Here is a 23,688-nt window from a genome sequence, read left to right on the forward strand (position 1 = left end):
TACAACAACCTCCTCCACAACCTCCACAACTACCATCGGCCACCACCATTCATTGCCACCTCACCCCCACCATAACCACCACCACCACTATCTTCACTACACCAACCACAACTACCTCCTCCACTGTTGCCAACCGCCAGCACCACCATAATACACCATTTTCATGTCATCTATAACCATCGCCGTCCACCAACCACAATCACCACTGCTCTACCTCCATAACCACTGTCGGCCACCAACCACCACCGCTCATTTCCACTACTATCGTCGGCCACCATTACCTCCACTATAACCAAAACCACCTCCACCACCACCACTACCATCAGTTATATAACAAAATTTTCTTTCAAATTTGTTACCATTATACATGTATGTATTCATTTATATGAAAATTGTGTACAAATATTTATAAATTAAGTTCTTTAATTATTTATTTTATTTGTGTTAATTATAACTATTATATAATATTTAAAATCATGAAATAACTTTTGGGGGTAGTTTGTCTAGTTCTGTCTTAGCCGGTACGTCCTAGTCGTACCAAACACCAGACATACTCTTATTCTTTCCAGTCCTACCTTCTTGTCCTCTCCAGTCCTTTCATGTCCAATCATGTATGCGTACCAAACGCTTCCTAAATGTATCTTAAAGAAAAAATTTGTAAGCATAATTTTCATGGATTTAACTTACGAGACATGGAACCATCTTCAAGAAACGTAACTAATGATATTAGTCCAACACAGTTGATGATGGTTTTTGCTGAAGATAATGATACAAAAAACAAAATCCGAGAAAAACACTTTGGGCATGGTTGCACGTTATAATTACACATACCGCACACACCGCACACGGCCGCACGTTATAATCATGCATGGCCATGCTCTTCGTAATTTTACAAACCAAAAGGTTTTAGAAAATTTGGCACGGTTTACTTGATTAATAAAGCTCATTGTTGTATTCAATTTTTTGGGACCGTGTGGTATGAGAAAAATCCCAACAAGTGGTATCAGAGTTTTACGGTTTCGATAGTTGTATCAAAACTCGGATTTTGGTTCTTGGCGAGTTCTTTTGGAAGACTATGCCTTGTTTGTGGCATAAAGGTTGGACTTTTATTTGTCTATTTGTTCAAAACATGTCAAGGTTTGTTCTTTCGAGATGACTAACTAAATGGAAGCAAATCGGGAGGAAGTTCCAGTCGCATTTGATTATCCATCTTCGGATCACCAATGGGTGGTTTTTTGGTGTGCATTGGTACATATGGTGCCCAAAATCAGTTTCTTTTTCGACATTTGCTCAATAGTCAGAAAACGACATTCATGTGGAGTTTGATATTGTTGGTGGTGCTCCTTTGCTCAATTTGATGTACCTTACACCATCGTAAATTCTCCATCTAAGAGATGTCCATATATTCGCTTGTCTAAAGGGCCGTCCCTGGGGGAAGGCGGGCCGGGCATACGCCCAGGGCCCATAAAAATTAGGGGCCCAAAATTTTTCAATATATATGATAGTAGTTCAAAAAATTAGTAAATAGAAGACACATAAAAAAATTAATATCAAATATGACAAGAAAAGATTTTTGTACTACATTAACTATTAAAGACTCAAACACGTATGAATTAAATATATTGGAGAAAAAAACACATAAAGAGGTTAATCTGTCTTTCATTATGTAATATTATTTAATGTTTCTCTAAGTTTTTTTTTTAATCTAAAACCGATGTCTAAAACTACTTGCTTCCAAAACTTTGATATATTCTACATAATTTATCTCACATCGACTCTTTTGATTGTTCCATTCTCGCTAATTATATTTTTGTATTAGAATATGATAGATTTTCTTGTTATTAGCTAACAAAACCCCATCTTTTGAAAAAAATTACCAACCATATAAGACGGTACAACTTATATTTATATTTAGAATTATAGTTTTTTCATAGTTGTTTTTTATTATCTAATATTGAGTGTAGAAATCTGCAATTCTATCTCTAAAAGAAAGAAAAAGATCTCAAACTACTACCAACATGAGTTTTTTAATTTACATAATTGATGATTCCAGTAAAGTTTGTTTTAACCCTAATCTTATGTTCTTGAGTCTTCTTTTACATAGAAAAGAGAGGAAAATAATGGGGAAAGAAAAATATTTTGTTCTCGAGATTTTTTTAGGGAAAGGAAAAGAAAAAGAAAGGAAAAAAATTATATCAAAAATTATTTTTATTTCATTATTTTTCTTTCCTCTCTCTTCTTTGTTAAAAACACAAATAAAAAACTTTATTTTTCTTTTCCTTTCTCATTCTTTTCTTTCCTTCCCAAATTCGAAAACATAATATAAAAGTTTAAAATGGTGTTAATCTTTCCAAATTCGAAAACATAATATAATAGTTTAAAATGATGTTAAAAAACATTAACATGAGATAACATTGAAAACCAACCTATTTACATTGATTTACATAGTGTCACTCGGAAATCAGAGGAATCAACTTTGTGATCCCAAATGATGTCATTCTATGTACCAAAAGTATATTATATGATGTTTTTGATGATGAAACAAATTACTGATACTACATAAAAATGTTCTAGTAGATAATATTAATTTAAAAATAAGTATTGATTGATTTTGCGTCTATGAATACTCGAAAAAACGTTTTATATGAAAATTCAATGTTATTTCTGATTATAAAGACAATGTATTGAAAAAATATCGTACTTATCAAAGGCCCCTTTTTATATCTCGCCCAGGGCCTAAAAAATGTCAGAAACGGGGATGTTGTCTTTCTTCTTTTGTTACTTGTTGAGAAACAGCAATTGGATGGAGAATGGTGCTTTAAAACTGTCCACTCTGCTTAACGAGTGTGAACAAATAACATTAAACACTTATTCCAACTTTAGGGGTGTGCTAAAAAAAGGCTGTCAGGAAACAGTTAACATCATCCAATTATGTTTTCACGATTACAAGACTTAAAGAAGTTTTACAGTGACATATCATCACCACTCGGATGCAGCATGTGTTGCAAAAAGATGGAGTTTTTTGGTAATGTGTTGAACCACATTACAGTGACTTACAGACCTTTTAGGCAAAACAAATAGAAAAGCCACTCTTCTTGTGATATACTACGAACGACCTCAGGCACCATAAGTTCACGATGTTTACTATTTGTCCATTTGCACAGAACCTGTTTCTAAAAATGGAATTTAACAGGTCAAAGTTTTGTATGTTTAGGTTGTCATCATGTTACATCTCCATTATGATTCTTTCTTCCAGGTGAGCCATCTAGTGTAATTAATTGCTTTTTCGATGATTTCAACAAGTAGAAATTAATAATTGTATCTTGTAAAGTATCAACAAATCACAGTTTTGGCCTGGTGATGGTGTCACTGAGTCAGCATCATGTGCAAATCACATCTGCAGGCCAACCATATGTAAAAGCACCTTGTCTTGTTGTCTGTTTTATTCTTCATCCAAATTATGATATCATATTGCCAGTGTCTGAAATTTTGAAACCTCTTTGAGACTTTGATGCCAAATGTAAGGTTCATCATTCTATTACAGAAGAAATGTTGGTCTGTAACTCTAGGAACAATAATTTCCATCATCTATGTTCTCCCACAATTATAATCCTAATTTCACTTTTCCAAATACTTCCCTCTTTGGCAGATCTAACCTTTAATCTCACTAGTTTCAACCCAAATAATCATGACTTAAATTACTATGGAGATGCTACACCTTCTAGTCCTGACATTCAGCTAACAAGAAATCAGAGGGACAAGGAAATGCATTATAGTACTGGTAGGATCACTTATCCGAAATTGTTGCAACTTTGGGACAAGGATTCAGGAGAGGTAGCTGACTTCACTACCCGATTTTCTTTCACCGTGGACTCCTGGAATCAGTCTCACTATGGTGACGGAATAGCATTCTTTCTTGCACCGGAAGGGTTTCAAACTCCTCAGAAACAAGAAGGTGGCGGCATCGGCCTTGTAAGTGGGGACCAGGTACTCAACTCGACGTCGAATCCATTCATAGCAGTGGAGTTTGATACGTATAAAAATGATTGGGACCCGGTTGGTGATCATGTAGGCATCAACATCAATTCCATGGTATCAGTTACAAACGTGTCATGGTTGAATGATGTTTCTTCTGGGAAAATGAATGGAGCAAGGGTAAGTTACAACTCTAGTGCAAAAAGACTAAGTGTTGCCTTTACTGGTTTTGATCAGGGTGGATTTGTTTTCAATCAAAGACTTAGCACAGAAGTTGATTTGAGAAATTATCTACCAGAACGTGTTTGTATTGGTTTCTCAGCCTCAACTGGTGATTTTTTTGAGATTCACACTCTTCATTCTTGGGATTTTGAATCAAGGTTATCAAATGAGGAAAAGATCATTGGTTCACAGATCAATGCAAATGGTCCTACGCCTGGTCCATCAGTCAGAGAAACTATTACTGCACCTGGTCATGCAGTACGACAGAAGGTTGTGCTGGGTGTTTGTCTGGGTCTAGGTCTCACAGTATGTGCTGTAATTAGTTGGTTTTTCATGTTAGGTTCCTTGAAGAAAAGAAAGGCTGCATTTAGAAAGAAAGATGAAGACGAGCTTGGTTCTACACAGGAATTTGAGATTGAGACTGGACCAAAAAAGTTCTCATACAAAGTACTGGCCCTGGCAACAAAGAACTTTTCAGAGGGAGAGAAGATAGGACAAGGGGGGTTTGGTGGGGTTTATAAAGGTTTCTTGAGAAGAACGAATTCCTATGTGGCTGTCAAGAAGATATCTAGTGGATCCAAACAAGGAATAAGGGAGTATGCAGCTGAAGTGAAGACCATTAGCCGACTGAGACACAGGAACTTGGTGCAGCTCATCGGTTGGTGCCATGAAGGTAAAGAACTCCTACTTGTTTATGAGTTCATGTTGAATGGTAGCTTGGATTCTCATCTCTTCAAGGGAAGTTGCTTCTTAACTTGGGCAATGAGGTATAATGTTGCTCGAGGTTTGGCCTCAGCATTACTATATCTCCACGAGGAATGGGAACAATGCGTTTTGCATAGAGATATCAAATCAAGCAATGTTATGCTTGACTCCAATTTCAATGCTAAGCTTGGGGATTTTGGTTTAGCTAGGCTTGTTGACCACGGAAAAGGATCGCAGACCACAATATTGGCAGGTACAATGGGCTACGTGGCTCCTGAATGTGTCCTGACAGGCAAGGCTGGAAAGGTTTCAGATGTTTATAGTTTTGGGGTTGTGGCTCTTGAGATAGTGACTGGTAAGAAACCCATTGGCCCCACGGCTGAAGATGGTCATATCAGATTGGTTGACCATGTTTGGGACCTCTATGGAAAAGGAAAGCTTAGTCAAGCAGCTGATTCGAAACTTGGTGCAGATTTTGATGAGGCAGAGATGGAACGTTTGATCACTGTTGGACTTTGGTGTGCTCACCCTGATCCCAACATACGGCCTACTATAAAGCAAGCAATTCAAGTTCTTAACTTTGAAGCACCAGTTCCCAACCTCCCAAAAACAGTACCAGTTGCAACTTTTGCAGCGACACCCATCACAATGTCAGCATTTTGGTCTTCGCCATCCTTTGAACTCACAGGTTTTGGGAGAGACTATACCATGTGTTCAGGTTCGAGTAACGACGCCACCTTATCCAAGCTCACCACTTCATCTTCAGCTTCCTCATCAGCATCCATTGTCTGCAATACACTATAGTAATTCAGTTTCTATACGCTTTTGCATGTGTGTGCCTTAAGTTGTTTTTTCTTTTTCTTTGAAGGACATATTGCATGCAGTGAAACAGGTTTTCAAAAAGTTTAATTGATTTCCATTTCCATTCCTTTTTTTAATCCAACCATAAGGTGTAGGAACTTTTACTGTATTTCAGCTTTGCAACTCGATAGAATCCTCTAATTTTAATGACTCGGAACAAAATCATAATTACCATCGTTTCAGATATGTTTTTATTTACGTTTCTGGGCTTTTCTTGAAGAGGGAGTGCCTGAAGCATTGTTGATAGCTAACAATGTATGACTTATAGGTTTTAACACTACAGCAAATCTAACCTATTATTGCGACGATAAAAGTCATCGCTAAAGATCAACATTTCGTCGTGATAAGTCTATTTGCGACAACTATCGTCGCTGTTCATCCGTAGCTGTAGCTTCCTATAGCAACGACAGAAGATTTGGGACCCTGAAATGCGGACAGATGACTGTATTTGCTCGATGACCGAATCATAAAGGCGAAAGAGATCAACACCGACCCCCTTCCGTCAAAATAAATAAATAAATCATGAATCCCAGAATGCGCTTCACAAAGACGAGAATTTATATACGTATACACACTTATCAATAGGACCCCTGATTCCTGAGTTATATGATTTTCCTTTCATAAGAACACACAACCTTGGCTCAACAATTGGATTCCACATAATATATCATCAAACAGACTACGTACTATATGGAACAAGAGAGTTTGTACTCTATCGTACAAAAATTCTAAACTTACGGAGAGGTGAAGATTTTTGAACTCTGATTCGTACAATCTACCACAGCCTACATTGATTTTGCTGGAATCGTCGCACCATTGCAAGTATTGATCGTGTTGGACGATGAAAAAACCTAGTTCCATCATATGAGACGCTTAAGTTAAGAGGTGAGGGCCAGTCGTCGCTATAGAGGTGATTTTTTGTAGCGTAACTTCTGAACAGGATAACGTTATCCTTAACTATTTAGCAAAACGAAAAACCACAAGTCATTTTCCTTAGCTATATTCATAAGAATATACAATATATCTCTTTCACAATAATCATAATTCTAACTGTTGAAAACGGGTAAATTTTGTTTTAAGCATTCCAAAACATCAAGTGATAAAAGTTGATTAGGGTTCAACGAAACCATATGTGAATCTACTTCAACTAAAACATTTAAGTAGATTAATCTTGTATAGGCTAGATTTGGCCAAGTTGATTAATTAACGGGCAACCCCAATCGGCCACGAACAAAATTCATGCATCTCCAAGGACATCAATGTGAGAGGCCATTTTTTGTCTCATTCACTACAACAAAATTGGTTTTATACGATGTCTAGAATGTCTAAGTGTCATAATAGAATATTTTATACTACTTAAATTTTATAGGACAAAGTTGTAAAGCGTCATATCTAAAAGCGTTACAATAAGTTTATAAGACGTTTTAACAAGTTTTGGAGAACGCTTTTAAAAGAAAGTGTCATAATAGCTATTTTATAGGACATTTTGAGAAGTGTCTTATAAACCTACCTTTTTATAGGATACTTGTATTTATAGCACATTTTTTTCAAATAGTGTCGTATAAAATAGCTAATACGACATTTTACTTTAAAAGCGTCTTAGATTAAACTTGTAAGAACATCGGAAAGCGTCCTATAAACTTATTGTAACACTTTTAGATAGGACATTTTTTGGTTTAGTCCTATAAACTTAAGTCCTATAAAATATTTTATTAGGACGCTTAGACATTTTAGGCATCATATCATATAAAATCAATTTTGTTGTAGTGGCTCAACGACATTTTGAAAGAAAGATAATACGACATTTTCAAAGAAAATAGCTAATACGACATTTTCAAAGAAGGAGGGTGCCCAAACCCCATATATGCATATACTTGTCTTGACGGAAAAAAAAGAAGTGGTAAAGATTGAACCTCACGACTGGTAGGACAAAATGCTACTTCAATCCTCAACATACCGAGCATTTAACAGGGATTCTTTATTTCAATATTCATCCGAACGTTATAATTCGACGAAATATGAGGAAAAACCTAAATAAAATGCCTATCATTAATCCAAGTAATCCAAGGGCCTTTGTGCAAAACTGTGTGCACTATTTCTTGTTTAAAAGCAGTGGGCAAAATCCTTCAATTTGTTCCAAACAATGAGGACAATCAATCCTTGATCTTGTCAATGTAGTTTAACATTTAGCTTTTGGACTTGAAAGCAAATTGTAGGCTAGCTGATTAAAAAAGAGAATATTAGGTTCTTATTTTCACTTGACCACTAATCCATCACCAAGTCAACACCAATGTTTTTCTGTGCTATAATGCTTGCTGTTCTTTTCTGTATATATATTGTTGACAACTCTTTCAGATTCACAGTGGTTAAGTTTTCTTCAAAATGGAGTTGAAGATATTACAACAGTATATATTAGGAGGGATCATAGCTACTTGGTTAGGTTTTGCTCTGATCTATTTCTTGGGTGTGAAAAAGAGCAAACCAGCTGATGATAATTTGGATTTGCATAAACAGGTCAATGAGTTGGTTAGGATTCAGCCGCAGAACGATGGATCCCCAGAGGTAATAATCGTTGGTGCTGGTGTAGCTGGTGCAGCCCTTGCCTATAGTCTTGGCAAGGTATGCTTCCTTTCTTTCTCTAGAATTAGGATTCATTAGTTTTCATCATCAATTCCTATATATCTTTTCTGGTTCCTTATTCATGCTAAATGAGGATTGAACCCGAATGATGAAAATGAGAAACAAAGGAAAACAGACGATCACTAGAGACTCCAACTAATTCCTTTGGTTCTACCGTTTATATATATAGGATGGCCGACGAATTCTTGTCATAGAAAGAGACCTGGGATTGCAAGATAGAATTGTCGGAGAATTGCTCCAACCTGGTGGCTACATGAAATTGATCGACTTGGACTTAGAAGGTATGTAAGTTACCACCATTACCGATGGTGAGGCATGAACAGAAGATTCATGTCAATATAGCACCATAAGAAAATCTGTTTTATAGGATATCAAATATGTATAAATGGCATAATAGAGACTGTTTTATAGGATCAAACAATTGTGCGTTCTATTTAAATGTATTACAATAAGTTGATACGACACCCAAAAGCGTCCTAATAAGTTCTTAAGATATTTTTTTAAATAAATATTTCCATTAATCTTTTTTATTCGACATTATTTGAAAACTCTCTTATATAAAAAAACTCATAGAACATTTTATTTTGAAAGTGTTCTAAAAAAATGTTGAAACCCCCAAAAGCATCATATCAACTTTTTGTGACACTTTTACATAGGACACACCATTGTTCGGTCCTAGAAACTTAAGTCCTATAAAACAATATCTATTAGAATATTTCGACATATTTGACGTCCTATAAAAATGTATTCTAGCCATCTTTTTCCTGTCCATCTCTCTTAAACAGCAAATAGGAGAAGCACAAAAATACCCGTTAAAGAACCATTTGAAGAGCACTGATACCAAAAGAAATGCATTTTTGTGCCAAACAGTGTTCTACGAGTTCAAACGTTGCGTTTTTATTTTTATTTTGCTACAGATTGTGTAGAAAACATCGATGCTCAAAAGGTGTTTGGCTATGCTTTGTTCAAGGAGGATAAAAGCACTAGACTGGCTTACCCATTGGAGAAGTTCACAAGAGATGTTTCAGGCAGGAGTTTTCACAATGGCAGATTCGTTCAACGAATGCGAGAGAAGGCTGCAACAGTCCCAAAGTAATTAATCGCTTTTATCTTCAATTCCAAAGTCATTTTTGATATTCAGTTCTTTAACTATTCATGTACGCACTTTCAGCGTGAGGCTTGAACAAGGGACAGTGACATCTCTTATCGAAGAGAAAGGAGCTGTCAAAGGCGTCCGCTACAAAACCAAAGCAGGCCAAGATATCACGGCCAATGCACCGCTTACTATCGTCTGTGATGGCTGTTTTTCGAATCTGAGACGTGGTCTGTGCAAACCTGAGGTAAGCATAACTATCATCCAAGATATTCACACACTAGCTACAACGAAATCGGCTTTATAAGATGTCAAAGATGCTTACATATCGTAATAGACTGTTTTATAGGACTTAAGTTCATGTAATCAAACAATTGTGTGTTCTATATAAAGGTGTGTTTTATAGGACTTATAGTTTTCAGGATCAAACAATTTTGTGTCACCATATGATGTTAGGATGTATTTGGGCATCGTAATAAGTTTTATACGACAATTTTGAAATAAAGTGTTCCATTAGTTTCTTACAAGACGGTCATTCTTTGTAACAAATTTTCAAATAATTTCATATAAAAATATTAATATGATGTTGTATTTCAAAATCGGCTTAAAAAACTATTCTGGAGGTGCACGACCGTTCTATTAACTTATTGTAAAACGTTTATATATGATCTACAATGGTAAGGTCTATAAACTTACCTCATAGTAAGCGGTTTATTAGGACACTTAAAAACCAGATATTGTTGCAGTGACATAGTGTATGCATTCAGAATGAAGCCTCATGATCAGATTATCTGCAGGTAGAGATCCCATCTTCATTTGTTGCATTACTTTTGAAGAACTGTGAGGCCCCATATCCGAATCATGGACATGTTATCTTGGCAGACCCTTCACCAATCTTGTGCTATCGTATCAGCAGTACCGAGATCAGGTGTTTAGTTGATATCCCAGGGAAGAAGATCCCTTCTGTTGGCAATGGTGAAATGGCCCTTTATTTGAAGACTAAGGTAGCTCCTCAGGTATGATTTCTTGCAAAAATATTCCCTTTTGATCTTTGATTAGTAGTTTTAGGCCCATTGCACACATTTGCTAAGCAAGATGTTGGTGATTTTAATGTCATCGGCCATCTGGATTCTCTCAATGTAGATTTCATGGATCCCAAGGCATTTATAGGTTCGAAATACTAATTTTGGAAAGTGGTTTTCTGATGATCCAAATCTGATTCATTGATATGTATATATATATCAACGAAACCTAGATTTATTAGACAAATATTCGCAGTGTTGTTTACCAATGCTTTTTGCTGTCATCAATTTTGTCATGACTTTTTCGTGTACTTTTAGATCCCTCCGGAACTGCAAGGTGGCTTCATTGCTGCGGTGGACGAAGGAAAGATAAAAACAATGGCTAATAGAAGCATGCCGGCTGCTCCACAACCCACCCCGGGTGCAATCCTGCTCGGGGATTCATTCAACATGCGACATCCTTTGACAGGAGGAGGAATGACAGTCGCTTTATCTGATGTTGTGGTTGTTCGTGATCTCCTCCGACCACTTGATAATTTAAACGACTCAATCGCCCTCTGCAAGTATCTTGACTCCTTTTACACCTTACGCAAGGTCGTCATACATACATACATACATACATATAGATGTATTGTCTCTTAAAATGCCATCAGATTACAACAAAAATCGGTTTTATAGGACGTCATATTATGTCTAAGTGTCTTCATAGGCTGGTTAATTAAATTCATAGGACCAAATAATTGTGTGTCCTATAAAGTCAACTTAATTGTACTAGATCAGGAAACTGAAGTTGTATCTTGTTTTCAGCCAGTCGCATCTACAATCAACACATTGGCTGGAGCATTGTACAAAGTGTTTTCGGCATCACCTGATCAAGCAAGGACAGAACTGCGGCAAGCATGTTTTGACTACTTGAGCCTCGGTGGCATGTGCTCAAGTGGACCCATTGCGCTATTATCCGGTCTAAACCCGAAGCCATCAAGCTTGGTGCTTCATTTCTTTTCAGTCGCCATCTTTGGTGTTGGCCGCTTGTTACTTCCATATCCTTCACCACGACGCACTTGGCTAGGTGCTAGATTGATCTTGGTACGTATTTATATATACATCTACACCACAATCCGACACCACTACGTGTTGCTAAATGCTAATTACCATCCTCGTACGCAACACCATTGGCATCATGATTTGTTGTCAAAAAAGTGGTGATGCTAATTTGCAACTAGTTTAGTTTTTTAACGTCACTAAATGGCAGCGGATGATATAACGGATCTTTGTGTTTCGGATGGCAGGATGCAGTAGGTATCATTTTGCCTATTCTAAGAGCCGAAGGAGCGTCCCAAATGTTATTATCGTCAACCGCAAATCCAGCATATTTTAAATCACCTTTTCTACATTGATCCTAATTCGTCTTTTTTCTATTCTCTTAAGAAATTGTATACACGTAGTTTTCTTTTTTAAATTATATGTTAAATTATGTGGCCAAAAACCTCTCCAACAAGCTCCATTGTGAGTGCTATTAGTATGTATGTTTTTTAGATATTGGTAACATTGATTTTGATCCAATGTAATTGTTACTAGATGTTGATAAGATATCAGCAGAATCATGATCATTTTGAGCTCTGCAGAATGAGCCGTTTTCAAGATCTTACGATGGCTGAAACACAGACCATCAAAGCATATATGTTCTAGTAATCTGTGGATGAAACCATAGAAGCCGGCATAACCCCGAAGTAGGCTGAACAGCTCCTTGAATCTTCTGCATGCCTCCAACACATTGAACTGGTGACTGTTGTAAAAAACACTAAATATTGAAAGATGTTTTCACTAAGAAACTAACAATCTTTCATTTACCAACAATCTGATACAACAGACTTTACAAACATATATATATATATATATATATATATATAAGTTCAACCAACACAACGCTTCACATATTATGATTGAACTGACACAACCAAAAATAACTTACTCCTACTGTCATATATAGTAACCACAACACGGGTCTGGAAGTTAATATCTTAACATTCCCCCTTAATCTAGACTTGCATAACTCCAAGTCTATCCTTCATCTTCAAGAAATCAGCAGACTTTAATGCTTTGGTGAGCACATCTGCCACTTGATCACTTGTTCTGTAGAAAATAACTTCAACATCTCCACACTTTACTAATTCACGAATAAAGTGATATTTGATCCTTATGTGCTTACTCTTTCCATGGTATACAGGATTCTTGGTAAGTGCCATTGCTGACTTGTTATCACATTGTATCCCTGTGGGTTCAAACTGAGGATGTTTTTGAAAGGTATTGAGATTTCTGTGTTGTATTTCAGTGTATAAAATCAATTTACAAAGGGGCTATATATAGCGAGGATGTATACATGGATAGGAGACTAATTAGGAGCTAAATTAGGTAAATATTTACAGCTACATTTTACAAGGCAATGATTACTATAACAGTTATGGAAAGAATAAATTAAATCAATGAGTTAATTTATTCTTGAAGGCAATGATTACTATAACAGTCGATTTTGGAAGGAAATTGACTCTCAACAAACTGAACATGGCGGGAGTGGTACAAGCGATGGTGACGGGATCATAACACTTATAGGCTGATTTGGAAGTAGAATACCCAAGGAAAAGACATGGAGTAGAACTGGGCTGGAGTTTGGAAGTGGTGTAGGGTCGTAGCCATGGATAGCACAAGCAACCAAAAGGTTTAAGCTTGGTGTAGTTAGGGGATTGACTGAAGAGATGTTGTAAGAAGTTTGATTGTTGAAAATGGGTGTAGGAAGCCTATTGATTAAATAAACTTCCGTTTGAAAGGCATGAGTCCAAAAGGTTAAGGGAAGTTTGGCATGGTGTAGGAGAGCTAGACATGTTTCAACTATGTGTCGATGGCGCCTTTCAGCAATACCATTTTGCTCAGGTGTATGAGGTGGAGTGGTGTAATGGGAAATACCATGTTGTTTGAGGAAAGGTAGAAGACCAATGTATTCTCCACCATTATCAATGAAGATAGATACAAGTGGTGTTTGGAAAAAAATTTCAACCAGAAGTTTGAACTGAGGAAACAAAGTGCCAACATTAGATTTCTTTTTCATTGGGTAGAGCCACACATATTTTGAAAAGTAGTCCACAAAGATTACATAATAATTAAAATGATCAATGGAACTTTGGACAGGACCCCACACATCAGAATATATCAATTGTAATGGTTTAGTAGCAACAAATGAGTTAAAGCCAAAAGGCAATTTATGACTCTTACTAATTGAACAAGATGGGCAATGCAAATCAGAAAGCTTGGAACTAAGGCCTAATTTTGAAAGAAGCGACTTGAAAACTTTTGTGGATGGATGACCAAAGGCATGATGCCATTGAAGTGGTGAAATTCTGGTGGTAACGTTTAGTTGAGAGATGGATGGTAGCCTAGAAGGTAGCTTGGCATAGTACACATCTTCATAGTTCTCCCCCTGCATGAGACACGCCCCCGTGCGAAGATCCTTCACAAAAAAATAAGATGGAAAAAATTCAACAGAAACCCGGTTAGTCTTGCATAATTTAGCCACAAAAATAAGGTTCCTTTGCAAGTATGGAACACATAACACATGAGGTAAGTGTAGAGTCTTAAGTGATGTGTTAATATGTTTAGAGCCAACATGTGAAAATTTTAAACTATTACCGTTCCCAAGTATAATTTCATCTGGTCCGCCATAGTCTGAGACATTTTGAAGTGTGGAACGATCACCAGTGACGTGGTTGAAGGCACCACTGTCAAATAGCCAGGTTGGTGAAGCAGAAGGTGAACCAGTTGTGGTTATATTAGCCACTGGAGCATTCGACTGAGAGGTATTGGCAGTGACATTGTTGTCTCGTAAAAAACGAGATAGCTTGCGACAGTCACGAGTCATATGACCTGGAATGTGACAGAACTGGCAATAGGGATTGGACCTGTTTTGGCGATTTCCTCTAGAAGTTGAAGACGACCATTGAGTGCGATTGGTTGAAGTACGTTGTTGATTAGAGAAACGGTTGTTGGTGCCACATTGCTGGTTGAAATTATCCGATCGTCCAGGTTGTCGATTGAACTGTCTTGCAGTATAATTAGCCGTGGTTAGCACAGGTTCAGGGGCTGCAGTTTGTTCTTTAAGAGCTCGCTCAAAATCAGTCAATTTGTCAAATAACTCTGAGTAAGACAGTGGTGATTCACGTACTTTGATCGCAGCAACGATAGTACTATATTCATCACCAAGTTGTGATAAGATATGAACCAGTAAATCTTCTTCTGTAACAGGGCTTTGTGCAAGCGCTAATTCATCAGCAATGGCTCGCATATCCTGAAGATATTCGGCTATTGAACGAGAACCTTTGGGATTTTTGACAAGTTTGGACTTGAGAGAGATGACACGAGATCTGGACCCACTAGCGAAACTGGCATTGAGTCTTTCCCAGCCCTCTCGTGAAGTAGTAGCTGACGAAATTAGAGGTTGAATGTAGTCTGAGCAGCAACCGAGAATAACACTGAATATTATCTGATCTTGGCGGTACCAAGGCAGATACTCTGGATTCAGTTTGGGACCGTCTTTGTCATCCAGAAATTGTGGAGGCTGTTTATCGCCAAAGATGAACGCATCGAGCTCAAGCCCTATTAGGGTTGATTCAACTTGACGACGCCAGACAGGAAAATTGTTGGCGGTGAGTCTGATTGGGAAATGAGTTGCAGCAGTAATCTGGATTGTGGTTTTTGATGCCATTGGAAGCGTAGGGGTAAGAAAGAATAAGAAGGAGGATCAGCTCTTTAGAGCAATTGCAGCTTTGATACCATGAAAGGTATTGAGATTTCTGTGTTGTATTTCAGTGTATAAAATCAATTTACAAAAGGGCTATATATAGCGAGGATGTATACATGGATAGGAGACTAATTAGGAGCTAAATTAGGTAAACATTTACAGCTACATTTTACAAGGCAATGATTACTATAACAGTTATGGAAAGAATAAATTAAATCAATGATTTAATTTATTCTTGATATGTAATAGTTTTAGTTCTTCAGATATACCTCTCATCCAAATGGCTTGACATCCTACCAAAGATACACTCATATACTCTGCCTCTGCTGAGGATAGAGCTACGACTCTTTGCTTCTTGAACCCATTCTTTTCAAAATAACCATCTATACGGCTATACCAAGCACAGACCATATAATGCTTTCTTTAATTTACATACCTTATTCGTCTCGTGCTCTTTGATATATCCAGGAGGTTGATCTATGTAGACTTCTTCATTTAGATAGCCGTTAATAAACGTCGATTTAACGTCCATCTGGTGTATTCTCCAATTTCTTTGAGCAGCGAAAGACACAACCAAACGTATAGTCTCAAGACGTATCACTGGGGCAAACACTTCATTATAATCAATCCCAAACTTCTGCTTGTAGCCTTTTACGACCAAACATGCTTTATGCTTCTCGATGTCACCATTTTCATTTAGTTTGGTCCTACAGACCCATTTCACGCCTATAGACTTGTGTCCTTGTGGTAAATCGGCCCCAAGTCCCATGTGTCATTCTTTAAAATGGATTCAATCTCTGAATCCATTGCTTTTCTCCATTTATCACTCTTAACTGCTATTTCAAAATCTACTGGGTTGGGTCTGCATCGGCGAATAATACGAAATCCACCAGTTCACTGTCTAAAATTTGTTGTGATCTTGCATAGACATTCATCAAACTCTTCATCTTAAGTGGTGTTGACTCGGGTGAGGTAAGTGGAGATGATGTTAATGATGATGATGCAATAGAACTGGATGGTGGTGATTGATTAAGTGTGGAAATAGGATCATGTACCTGATCAGAATCCATATTGGCATTGTCTTGTGATTCTTCTTCAAAAGCGGTAACCTTTGTCTTATCTGCTTCCAATGTCCACTCCCATGCTTTATCTTCCATGAACAACACATCCGTGTTTATAATCACTTTGCTTGTGATTCCGTTGTACAACTTGTATGCCTTAGAAACTTCGCTATACCCGATAAAAATGCATTTTTCAGATCTATCATCTAGCTTTCCGCGGTTGAAACAGGAATGCGAAAGTATGCTATACAACTGAACACTCTTAGATAGGCTACGGTTGGCTTGTACCCACTCCACACTCTTAGATGGGTTATGGTTGGCTTGTACCCACTCCACATGTTGAGGAGTGATTCCTTATAGACTTCTGATTGCTATATTTAAAACGTATATGGCACACACCACAGCTTCAGCCCAGAATCTGTCCGGTAAGAATTTAAACTTTAACATGTTTCTTGCCAATTCCATGAACGCCCTATTCTTCCTTTCTGCAACCCCGTTCTGTTGTCGGGTGTATCGGATGGACTTTTGATGTTTAATTCCATGTTCTTTAGGAAAGATTCAAACTATTGGGATGTGTACTCACCCCCATTATCAGATCGCAAAACCTTGATACCTAATCCACTTTGTTTTTCAACAAAAGATTTGAAGCTTTTAAAATTTTTGAATACGTGTGATTTTTCATGCAAAAAATACACCCAAGCTTTCCTACTAAAATCATCAATGAAGGTGAGTATATACTTACTTCCCCCTATAGGCGGTGTTCTTATGGGTCCACACACATCCATATGAACTAATTTGAGAGGACACTTTGCTCTCCATGCTTCTTCTTTTGGAAAAGGATTTCTTGCATGTTTTCCAAGTTCCCAAAAAACCTCACATTGTTGGTTTGTACCGTTGAGACTTGGTATGCCCCTTAATGGACTAAAGATCCAAGACTTAGATGCCCAAACCTTAAATGCCATAATCTTGATTTATCTTGAATGTACATGCTGAATGCAGACACGTTTCCTTATTAAACTTCACTGGAATTATTGGTTGTCATCTTGACCTTACTATGTGTCCCACAATATGATCAATCTTCAATTATCAACATGAATCTATGGCAATCTTCATAAAGAACATCAAGAACACTAAGAAGGTCTAGAGAGAAAAAGTCAATTGGTTGACTCAAGTATATTTCCTCTCAATGTACGTATTACAAATGAGCTCCATTCTCTCTACAATTCACTACAAAACAAAACTTATTTATAGGTCAAACTATAAAGCTCTAGTCAAAGTCAACAATGACTTACAAAGTCGAACACTCTAAAATTACAATGTTAAACCTTTCAAGACGAATACAATTTAACACTAAAATTTAATCCTAACATTATCCCCTTTGTATTTAGGCTTGAAAGAATTTGCACTCTTTGAATCCCTTTGAACTTTGACGTTTTAAGCTTTTTATGACTTTTTGAAATCTTCAATATAATCTTCTAACATTCTTTGCTTTATGATCTTCAGATAATCTTCTGTTGAGAAAATATTCCAACATTCTCCCCCTCGAATGTAAAATAAAACGATCTTCTCTTTTTACAATGAAGAACAATAACAGTCACAGTCTGCAGTAATAATCTTCAGAATATGATCTTAAAAGAATTTTTTCAGATAACTTTCACAAACATTCTCCCTATTACAAACATTCTCCTTTTTGAGAAATCTTTTTCAGTAAACTCTTGTTAAGATGAGATCTTCACATTCAACTCTCTTTCAATCATTGTAGCACAAGAATAATCTTCAGTCAATGCATTCACACTCCATGAGTCTTTTGCCGATTCCCGATCTTCAGAAATTGATTATTTCATTCATTATATCATACTCCCCCTTATGATGAAATGAGAAGCATTTGCATCATACACCAGAATGAATGAAATTTTCAACGTGTGCCGTCAAATTCGTAAAATTGTAAGTAGATCTTTTCAAATCCACTTGTATAATCTTTTCAGATTAAGAAGATGGGAAAATAACCAATTTCAACTTATGAAATTGTTTTCAATCTTATAAAAAGATTGGCCTGTGAATATAACAAATATATTCAGTACAACGAATGTACTTCATATATGAGACTTTTTGAGGTTTATCTCACCAGGACTTTCATTCAATCATCGATAGCTTAATAATAGCATATCTATGAATGTTACGACAAAATAACATATAAGTTGCAAAATCTATGTAGTGTAGAAAAATAAAGCAACATATGCTTCTGTTTAAGCTCAAAAAGATAAATCAATGTGGACTACACAAATTTATCTGACTCAAGTCATGATCAAAAGAACTTGAAGGGCGGGGGACATATATCCTTCTTTTTCAATATCAATTTTCTCCGAATGAGAATCTGATAGATTGTGATCTGCGTGCCCCAAGTTTTATTGAAACACTTATCTGTTAAGAGATAAATGAGTAGCTGGTGGGGTTGTGACAAGAATTGGCCTGGCCTTTGCCTTTTTCAATATTAGTCTCGAAAGAATTGAGAACTAATAGATTTCATGGTATGCCCGGAATTTAGAGGTTAGAACAAGATTATTTTGATCTTTTAATCCTGACACAACTCTCATCAATTCTTTTGGCTCACAACAACTACCCCTCTCATTTTCATTTTAAGCTCAGCATATAAACCCATTTTGAGTTTAAGCTCACTCAGATATGGTTGTTCTCATGGGTAGGTATGTCGGTTCTGACATTCTATAGAGGTATTTATGTAAAGCACTCAGTCCCTCCTAGAATTAATAATGTAAGCTCATTTGATCACAAACAGTTGATCAAAATATCATTGCAATGATGCTCAAATGATCAGATAAAAATTGATCAAGAAAAATGTAGCAATTAAGCATAGTCAACAAGGAGTGATGTTCAAAACAGATTATTCAGAATATGTGAGAGAAATGAATAAAGATCTGTAAGTACAAGTTTACAGATTCAGATATTCAAATAATAATGAAATGTGTATCAATCAAAGTAAAAAAATATCAAAAAACAACTTTGATTACATATGAGTGTATTATCACCGAAAATGATTTTCATTAAAGAGACGTGATAATAACAGTTTGAAGAATGGCTGAAACAAGTATTGGAATTATGTACGATGAGAAATTACGCAAGTAAAAACTCAGGAAATGCATGTTCATAAAATGTACTCGTTTCAGAAATCAATTCAATTTCCAAAAACATTTATTAAAATTTTTCCAGAGACTCCCATAGAAAATAGATTTTCGTAGTATTTCATTTCAACTCAAAATAATAATAAAAAAATGGAAACATAGTGGCTCGGGTCCTAAACTATGTTGTTCAGAAGCCATATTCATTTCAACGCGAGTCCTGAACTGATTTATTCAAAAACCATTTATAATTCAGCATGTGTCCTAAAATGTTTTGTTCAGAAACCACTATTGGACATAATATAAACTCCCCCTGCATTTGTGTATCTTATAAATTATTTTCTGATAAGCACAGTAATGACACACCTGCAAAAACAAATCAAACAGATTTTGGTACCCAGACGAACTTGTGTCCTTTATTAGTATCAGGTTGGTGTATGTTGTAACTGCCAAACCATCTATTACTGTTAGATGTCTTCTTTTTAACACTTTTAACAGTTTGATCAGATATACAATATGATCCATACCAGTTGTTATCATACATGTTAAAATTATTCCAGCTTTTCTGATAGTTGTTGTCTTCATACCACCTGTTGTACCTTTTCTTGTTAATAAGATCAGTGGTTCTGCATGTTGAGCACATGATTCTTCTCTTGCTAAGATTGATTAGATCATTAGTGGATCTCATAATATAAGGAAAAATAGGATTAGTAACAACAGAGTTATGAGACGAAACAGAATCAGCTTTATTAACCCAAACATTTTTAACTTTTGAATGATAATTAGGTGATCCAATGACATACCCTTGATAATACTAATATGAAGAACGAGAACTGTTCTTAGAAACAGTTGATTTAGGATTGCTTGTATAACTGTTAGATTTAACACTAGAACAATCATAAAAGCTGGTTTTACACTGTGATTGAAAACCAGTTGAGCTTTGAGCACTAAAAAAGTCTTTTACTTTATTTAATAATTGGTCTCTTTCTACAACAACTAAATCGTACTTCTTTTTAAGCTTAGTTCTTATGTTCAATTCAGTTTCAAGTTCTGTCTTTAGATCAGACAATTTCTTTGAAGTATCAAGAAGCTTACCTTCTAACTCCTTTTTCAACTTCTCAAACATTTTTCTTTCTTTCTCAAAATTCTTTCTTTCTTCATCTGAACTGCTCTTATCATTTTCAGAAGTAATGTCGAGCCATTTTTTCTTCTCTACAAGCTCTTTGACAATTGCTGCATATTTCTTAGCAGTATTTCTCTTTTCAAGAGCAAACAGTCGTTTCTTTTCATCCAGTGTTTTTTGCTTTTGAGCAATGCTTTCAGACAATTCAAGATTTCTTGCTCAGACATTCTTCTTTAATCTTTTTCTTTTCTTTATCAACATTGGCTCGTTCCAAGATGATAAGTTGTTCAAAATCAGAGATTTGCTTTAAAAGCATTTTAGCATTCAGCTCCAACGAGTTAATCTTATTCTCAAAAGAAATTCGTTCAGTATCAAGTCTTTTCTCAACTTCTATTAACCTTTTCTTCTCTTTCTCCAAAACTTTCCTCTCATCAATCAAACTCTTCTCAGTTTCCAAAAACTTATCTTTCTCTTGTTTCAGTAATTTCCTTACATCAATCAATTCACTTTCAGATTTACGAAATTTCTCAATTAGTTCCTCAACTTCTTTATGATTATTTCCTTGAAGGTTCCTCTCAGCATTCAGTTCCGACTCAGCTTTACGAAGTTTATTAACTAAATATTGTTTTATCTTGTTTGAACTTCTTATTTCATCCTCTAACTCTTTCCTTTCAGCATCCAAAGTTTTCTCAAGTTTGCTAATCTAGAACTTGGAATCATTTTCAACTTGTTATATAGCTTCTTTATGTTCCCTTAGTAAATCTTTAACAAGTTCTTCATTTGAATGATTTTAATAAAACATGTGTATATATTTGTCTTTATAGATCTGCAGATTTATCTCCAATTCACAGATCTTTTCTTTCAGCTTCTTGCTCTCCTTCTCAAAGAATGATGCCATTAAAATTCAAAGATTGATCAAAAGAATCTATACAGTATTCGAAATCAGACAAAGAAATCACAATCCAAAAATATCACACAGATAAAATCAATAATCGCAAAAATTTCTTAGAAAGAATCAAAAACTGCTCAGATTTGAAAAAATCAGTGAAAACAGTCAAAAACAGTAAAACAGTCAAAAACTGTTAAAATTGTTCAAAACAGTTCACAAAAATAGAAAATCAGCTCAAAAACAGTTAAACTGCTCAAATCACAGAAATTTTGATGAAAATCTGATAAAAAATGGTGAAATCCATATAAAACTGATCAAAATGAAGAAAATCTGAAATCTAGATAAAAATGGTTTTGAAAATATCAACTTTTGGCAAATGAATGTTCAAAATTGGATGAAGTGATGTAAGAGGATGCCAAAATCGGATAAAACTTGAAAATATACTAAGTATGGAACTCAAAATCGGATGAAGCTTGAAAAACTAAGTCTTTTGGCCGAGAGACTCAAATCTGGGTGAAGGAGGTGATCGAGGTAGGTCTAAATCGGTTGAAGGGGTGTGCGAGCTAAGTCTAATCCTTGTGAAGGGTTGTCCGAGGATTGACTGTATCCGAGTGATGCACGCAACTAAGTATAAACCTCGGACAAGGCAGTGTCCAGGTTAGTTTGAATACGGACAAAGTTGAGCGAGATAAACTTAAATCGTGTGAAGGGGTTACCGAGGAAAGGTTAAATCGGTCAAGGTTGTTACACAAGGAAGGTCAAGTCCGGGTGAAGGGGTGTTCGGATAAAACTTTGATCTCGGCTAAGGTTTGAGCGAGGAAGGAATCTGGGTAAGGCTGTTGAGCGATGAAAACTTGAATCCGGCTAGGATATTGACCGAGTTATACCAAATCTGGACAAAAGGGTGTCTGGTTTACACTTGAAAAACGGCTAAGTCTAAAGAATCCGACTGCATGGTGAGCAATTTAAAACCTAATCCTATCAAGACTATGTGCGATTTAAACCTAAATCCGGTCACTTTGAGCAATTTAAGACTTGAAATATGCTAAGTCATGAAATCCGATTAAGCTATGAACGATTTAGGCTCATCAAAAACACACAAAAAAAAAAAAAAACACAACTTTTTCACCAAAATATGGATCAAAATCAGACTTTTTATGAATTTTTTTCAAGAACACCAAACTTTCAAAAATCACAAAAAATAACATATCTCGAAAACGGATGATCAAATCAAGGAATTTTGTGAATAACAAAGATTCACAAATCTATTACGCATACATTGATCATCATTTTAACATCAAATCACCAAAAATTGAAAGATCTGAGAAGAAATTTTAAGTAAAGTGAAGAACACTTTCAAGAACACTTTTGGAAAAAGATGAACAAAATATGAAATTCCAGAAATTTTCAACTTTTGGATGTTTTCTTCAAATCGATTTCACTGTATTTGGCTCTGTAACCAATTGTGTGTCCCACAACGTGATCAATCTTCAATTATCAACATGAATCTATGACAATCTTCATAAAGAACATCAAGAACACTAAGAAGGTCTAGACAGAAAAAGTCAATTGGTCAAGTCAAGTATATTTCCTCTTAATTTACGTATTACAAATGAGCTCCCTTCTCTCTACAATTCACTACAAGACAAAACCTATTTATAGGTCAAACTATAAAGCTCTAGTCAAAGTCAACAATGACTTACAAAGTCAAACACTCTAAAATTACAATAGTAAGCCTTTTAAGACGAATATAATTTAACACTAAAATTCAATCATAACACTTACCCAATAAGTTTCTATTTACGTCTCTAATAGGGCATTGATCCTTAAAGAAATGAACATCATAGTCCTTCACTATCGATTGTCCAATACTCAATAAGTTGTGTTTGAGTGTCGGCACGTAATAAACATCACTTATTCTTTTAACACCCATGTGGGTGTTCACGTCAATATCTCCTTTCCCTTGATTTTAATGTTTTATTTTTTTATCTCAGTTGATGTTATAATATGGTTTTATGTGGTTCTTGATAGAGTGATATTGTTTTATGTTTGAATAAAATATAAATATGAAGATATCATAAAAGATTGAAATAAAGATATTGATATTAGTATTAAACTAACTATTTAAAATTTCATTTTTTATATATTTATTTAATTCATTTTTTATTTTTAAT

At 35.7% G+C, this 23,688-nt stretch overlaps 2 protein-coding genes across 2 annotated transcripts; both read left to right on the forward strand.

Annotated features, from left to right (window-relative positions):
- Positions 1-3,549: 3,549 nt before the first annotated feature.
- Positions 3,550-5,732, forward strand: LOC112506262 (L-type lectin-domain containing receptor kinase IX.1-like). Its single transcript, XM_025110275.1, has one exon. The coding sequence runs from the start codon at positions 3,550-3,552 to the stop codon at positions 5,704-5,706; it is 2,157 nt and encodes a 718-aa protein (XP_024966043.1). The 3' UTR covers positions 5,707-5,732.
- A 2,413-nt stretch (positions 5,733-8,145) lies between these two features.
- On the forward strand, positions 8,146-11,915 carry LOC112506522 (squalene monooxygenase-like). Its single transcript, XM_025110636.1, has 8 exons — positions 8,146-8,382; positions 8,573-8,684; positions 9,321-9,495; positions 9,575-9,743; positions 10,294-10,512; positions 10,837-11,112; positions 11,326-11,604; positions 11,808-11,915. Exons 1-8 carry the CDS (start codon positions 8,146-8,148, stop codon positions 11,913-11,915), a joined length of 1,575 nt encoding a protein of 524 aa, XP_024966404.1.
- Positions 11,916-23,688: the final 11,773 nt, after the last annotated feature.

This window comes from Cynara cardunculus, assembly GCF_001531365.2.
Source record: "Cynara cardunculus var. scolymus isolate 2C chromosome LG 2, CcrdV1, whole genome shotgun sequence".
Lineage (NCBI taxonomy): Eukaryota > Viridiplantae > Streptophyta > Magnoliopsida > Asterales > Asteraceae > Cynara > Cynara cardunculus.

Bases quoted from the DNA above. Each gene is read 5' to 3' on its own strand.
- LOC112506522 (XM_025110636.1), top strand. From the start codon at position 8,146: ATGGAGTTGAAGATATTACAACAGTATATATTAGGAGGGATCATAGCT. The intron at 9,496-9,574 runs GTAATTAATCGC...ACGCACTTTCAG, and splicing joins AAGGCTGCAACAGTCCCAAA to CGTGAGGCTTGAACAAGGGA. The intron at 9,744-10,293 runs GTAAGCATAACT...GATTATCTGCAG, and splicing joins GTGGTCTGTGCAAACCTGAG to GTAGAGATCCCATCTTCATT.
- LOC112506262 (XM_025110275.1), top strand. From the start codon at position 3,550: ATGTTGGTCTGTAACTCTAGGAACAATAATTTCCATCATCTATGTTCT.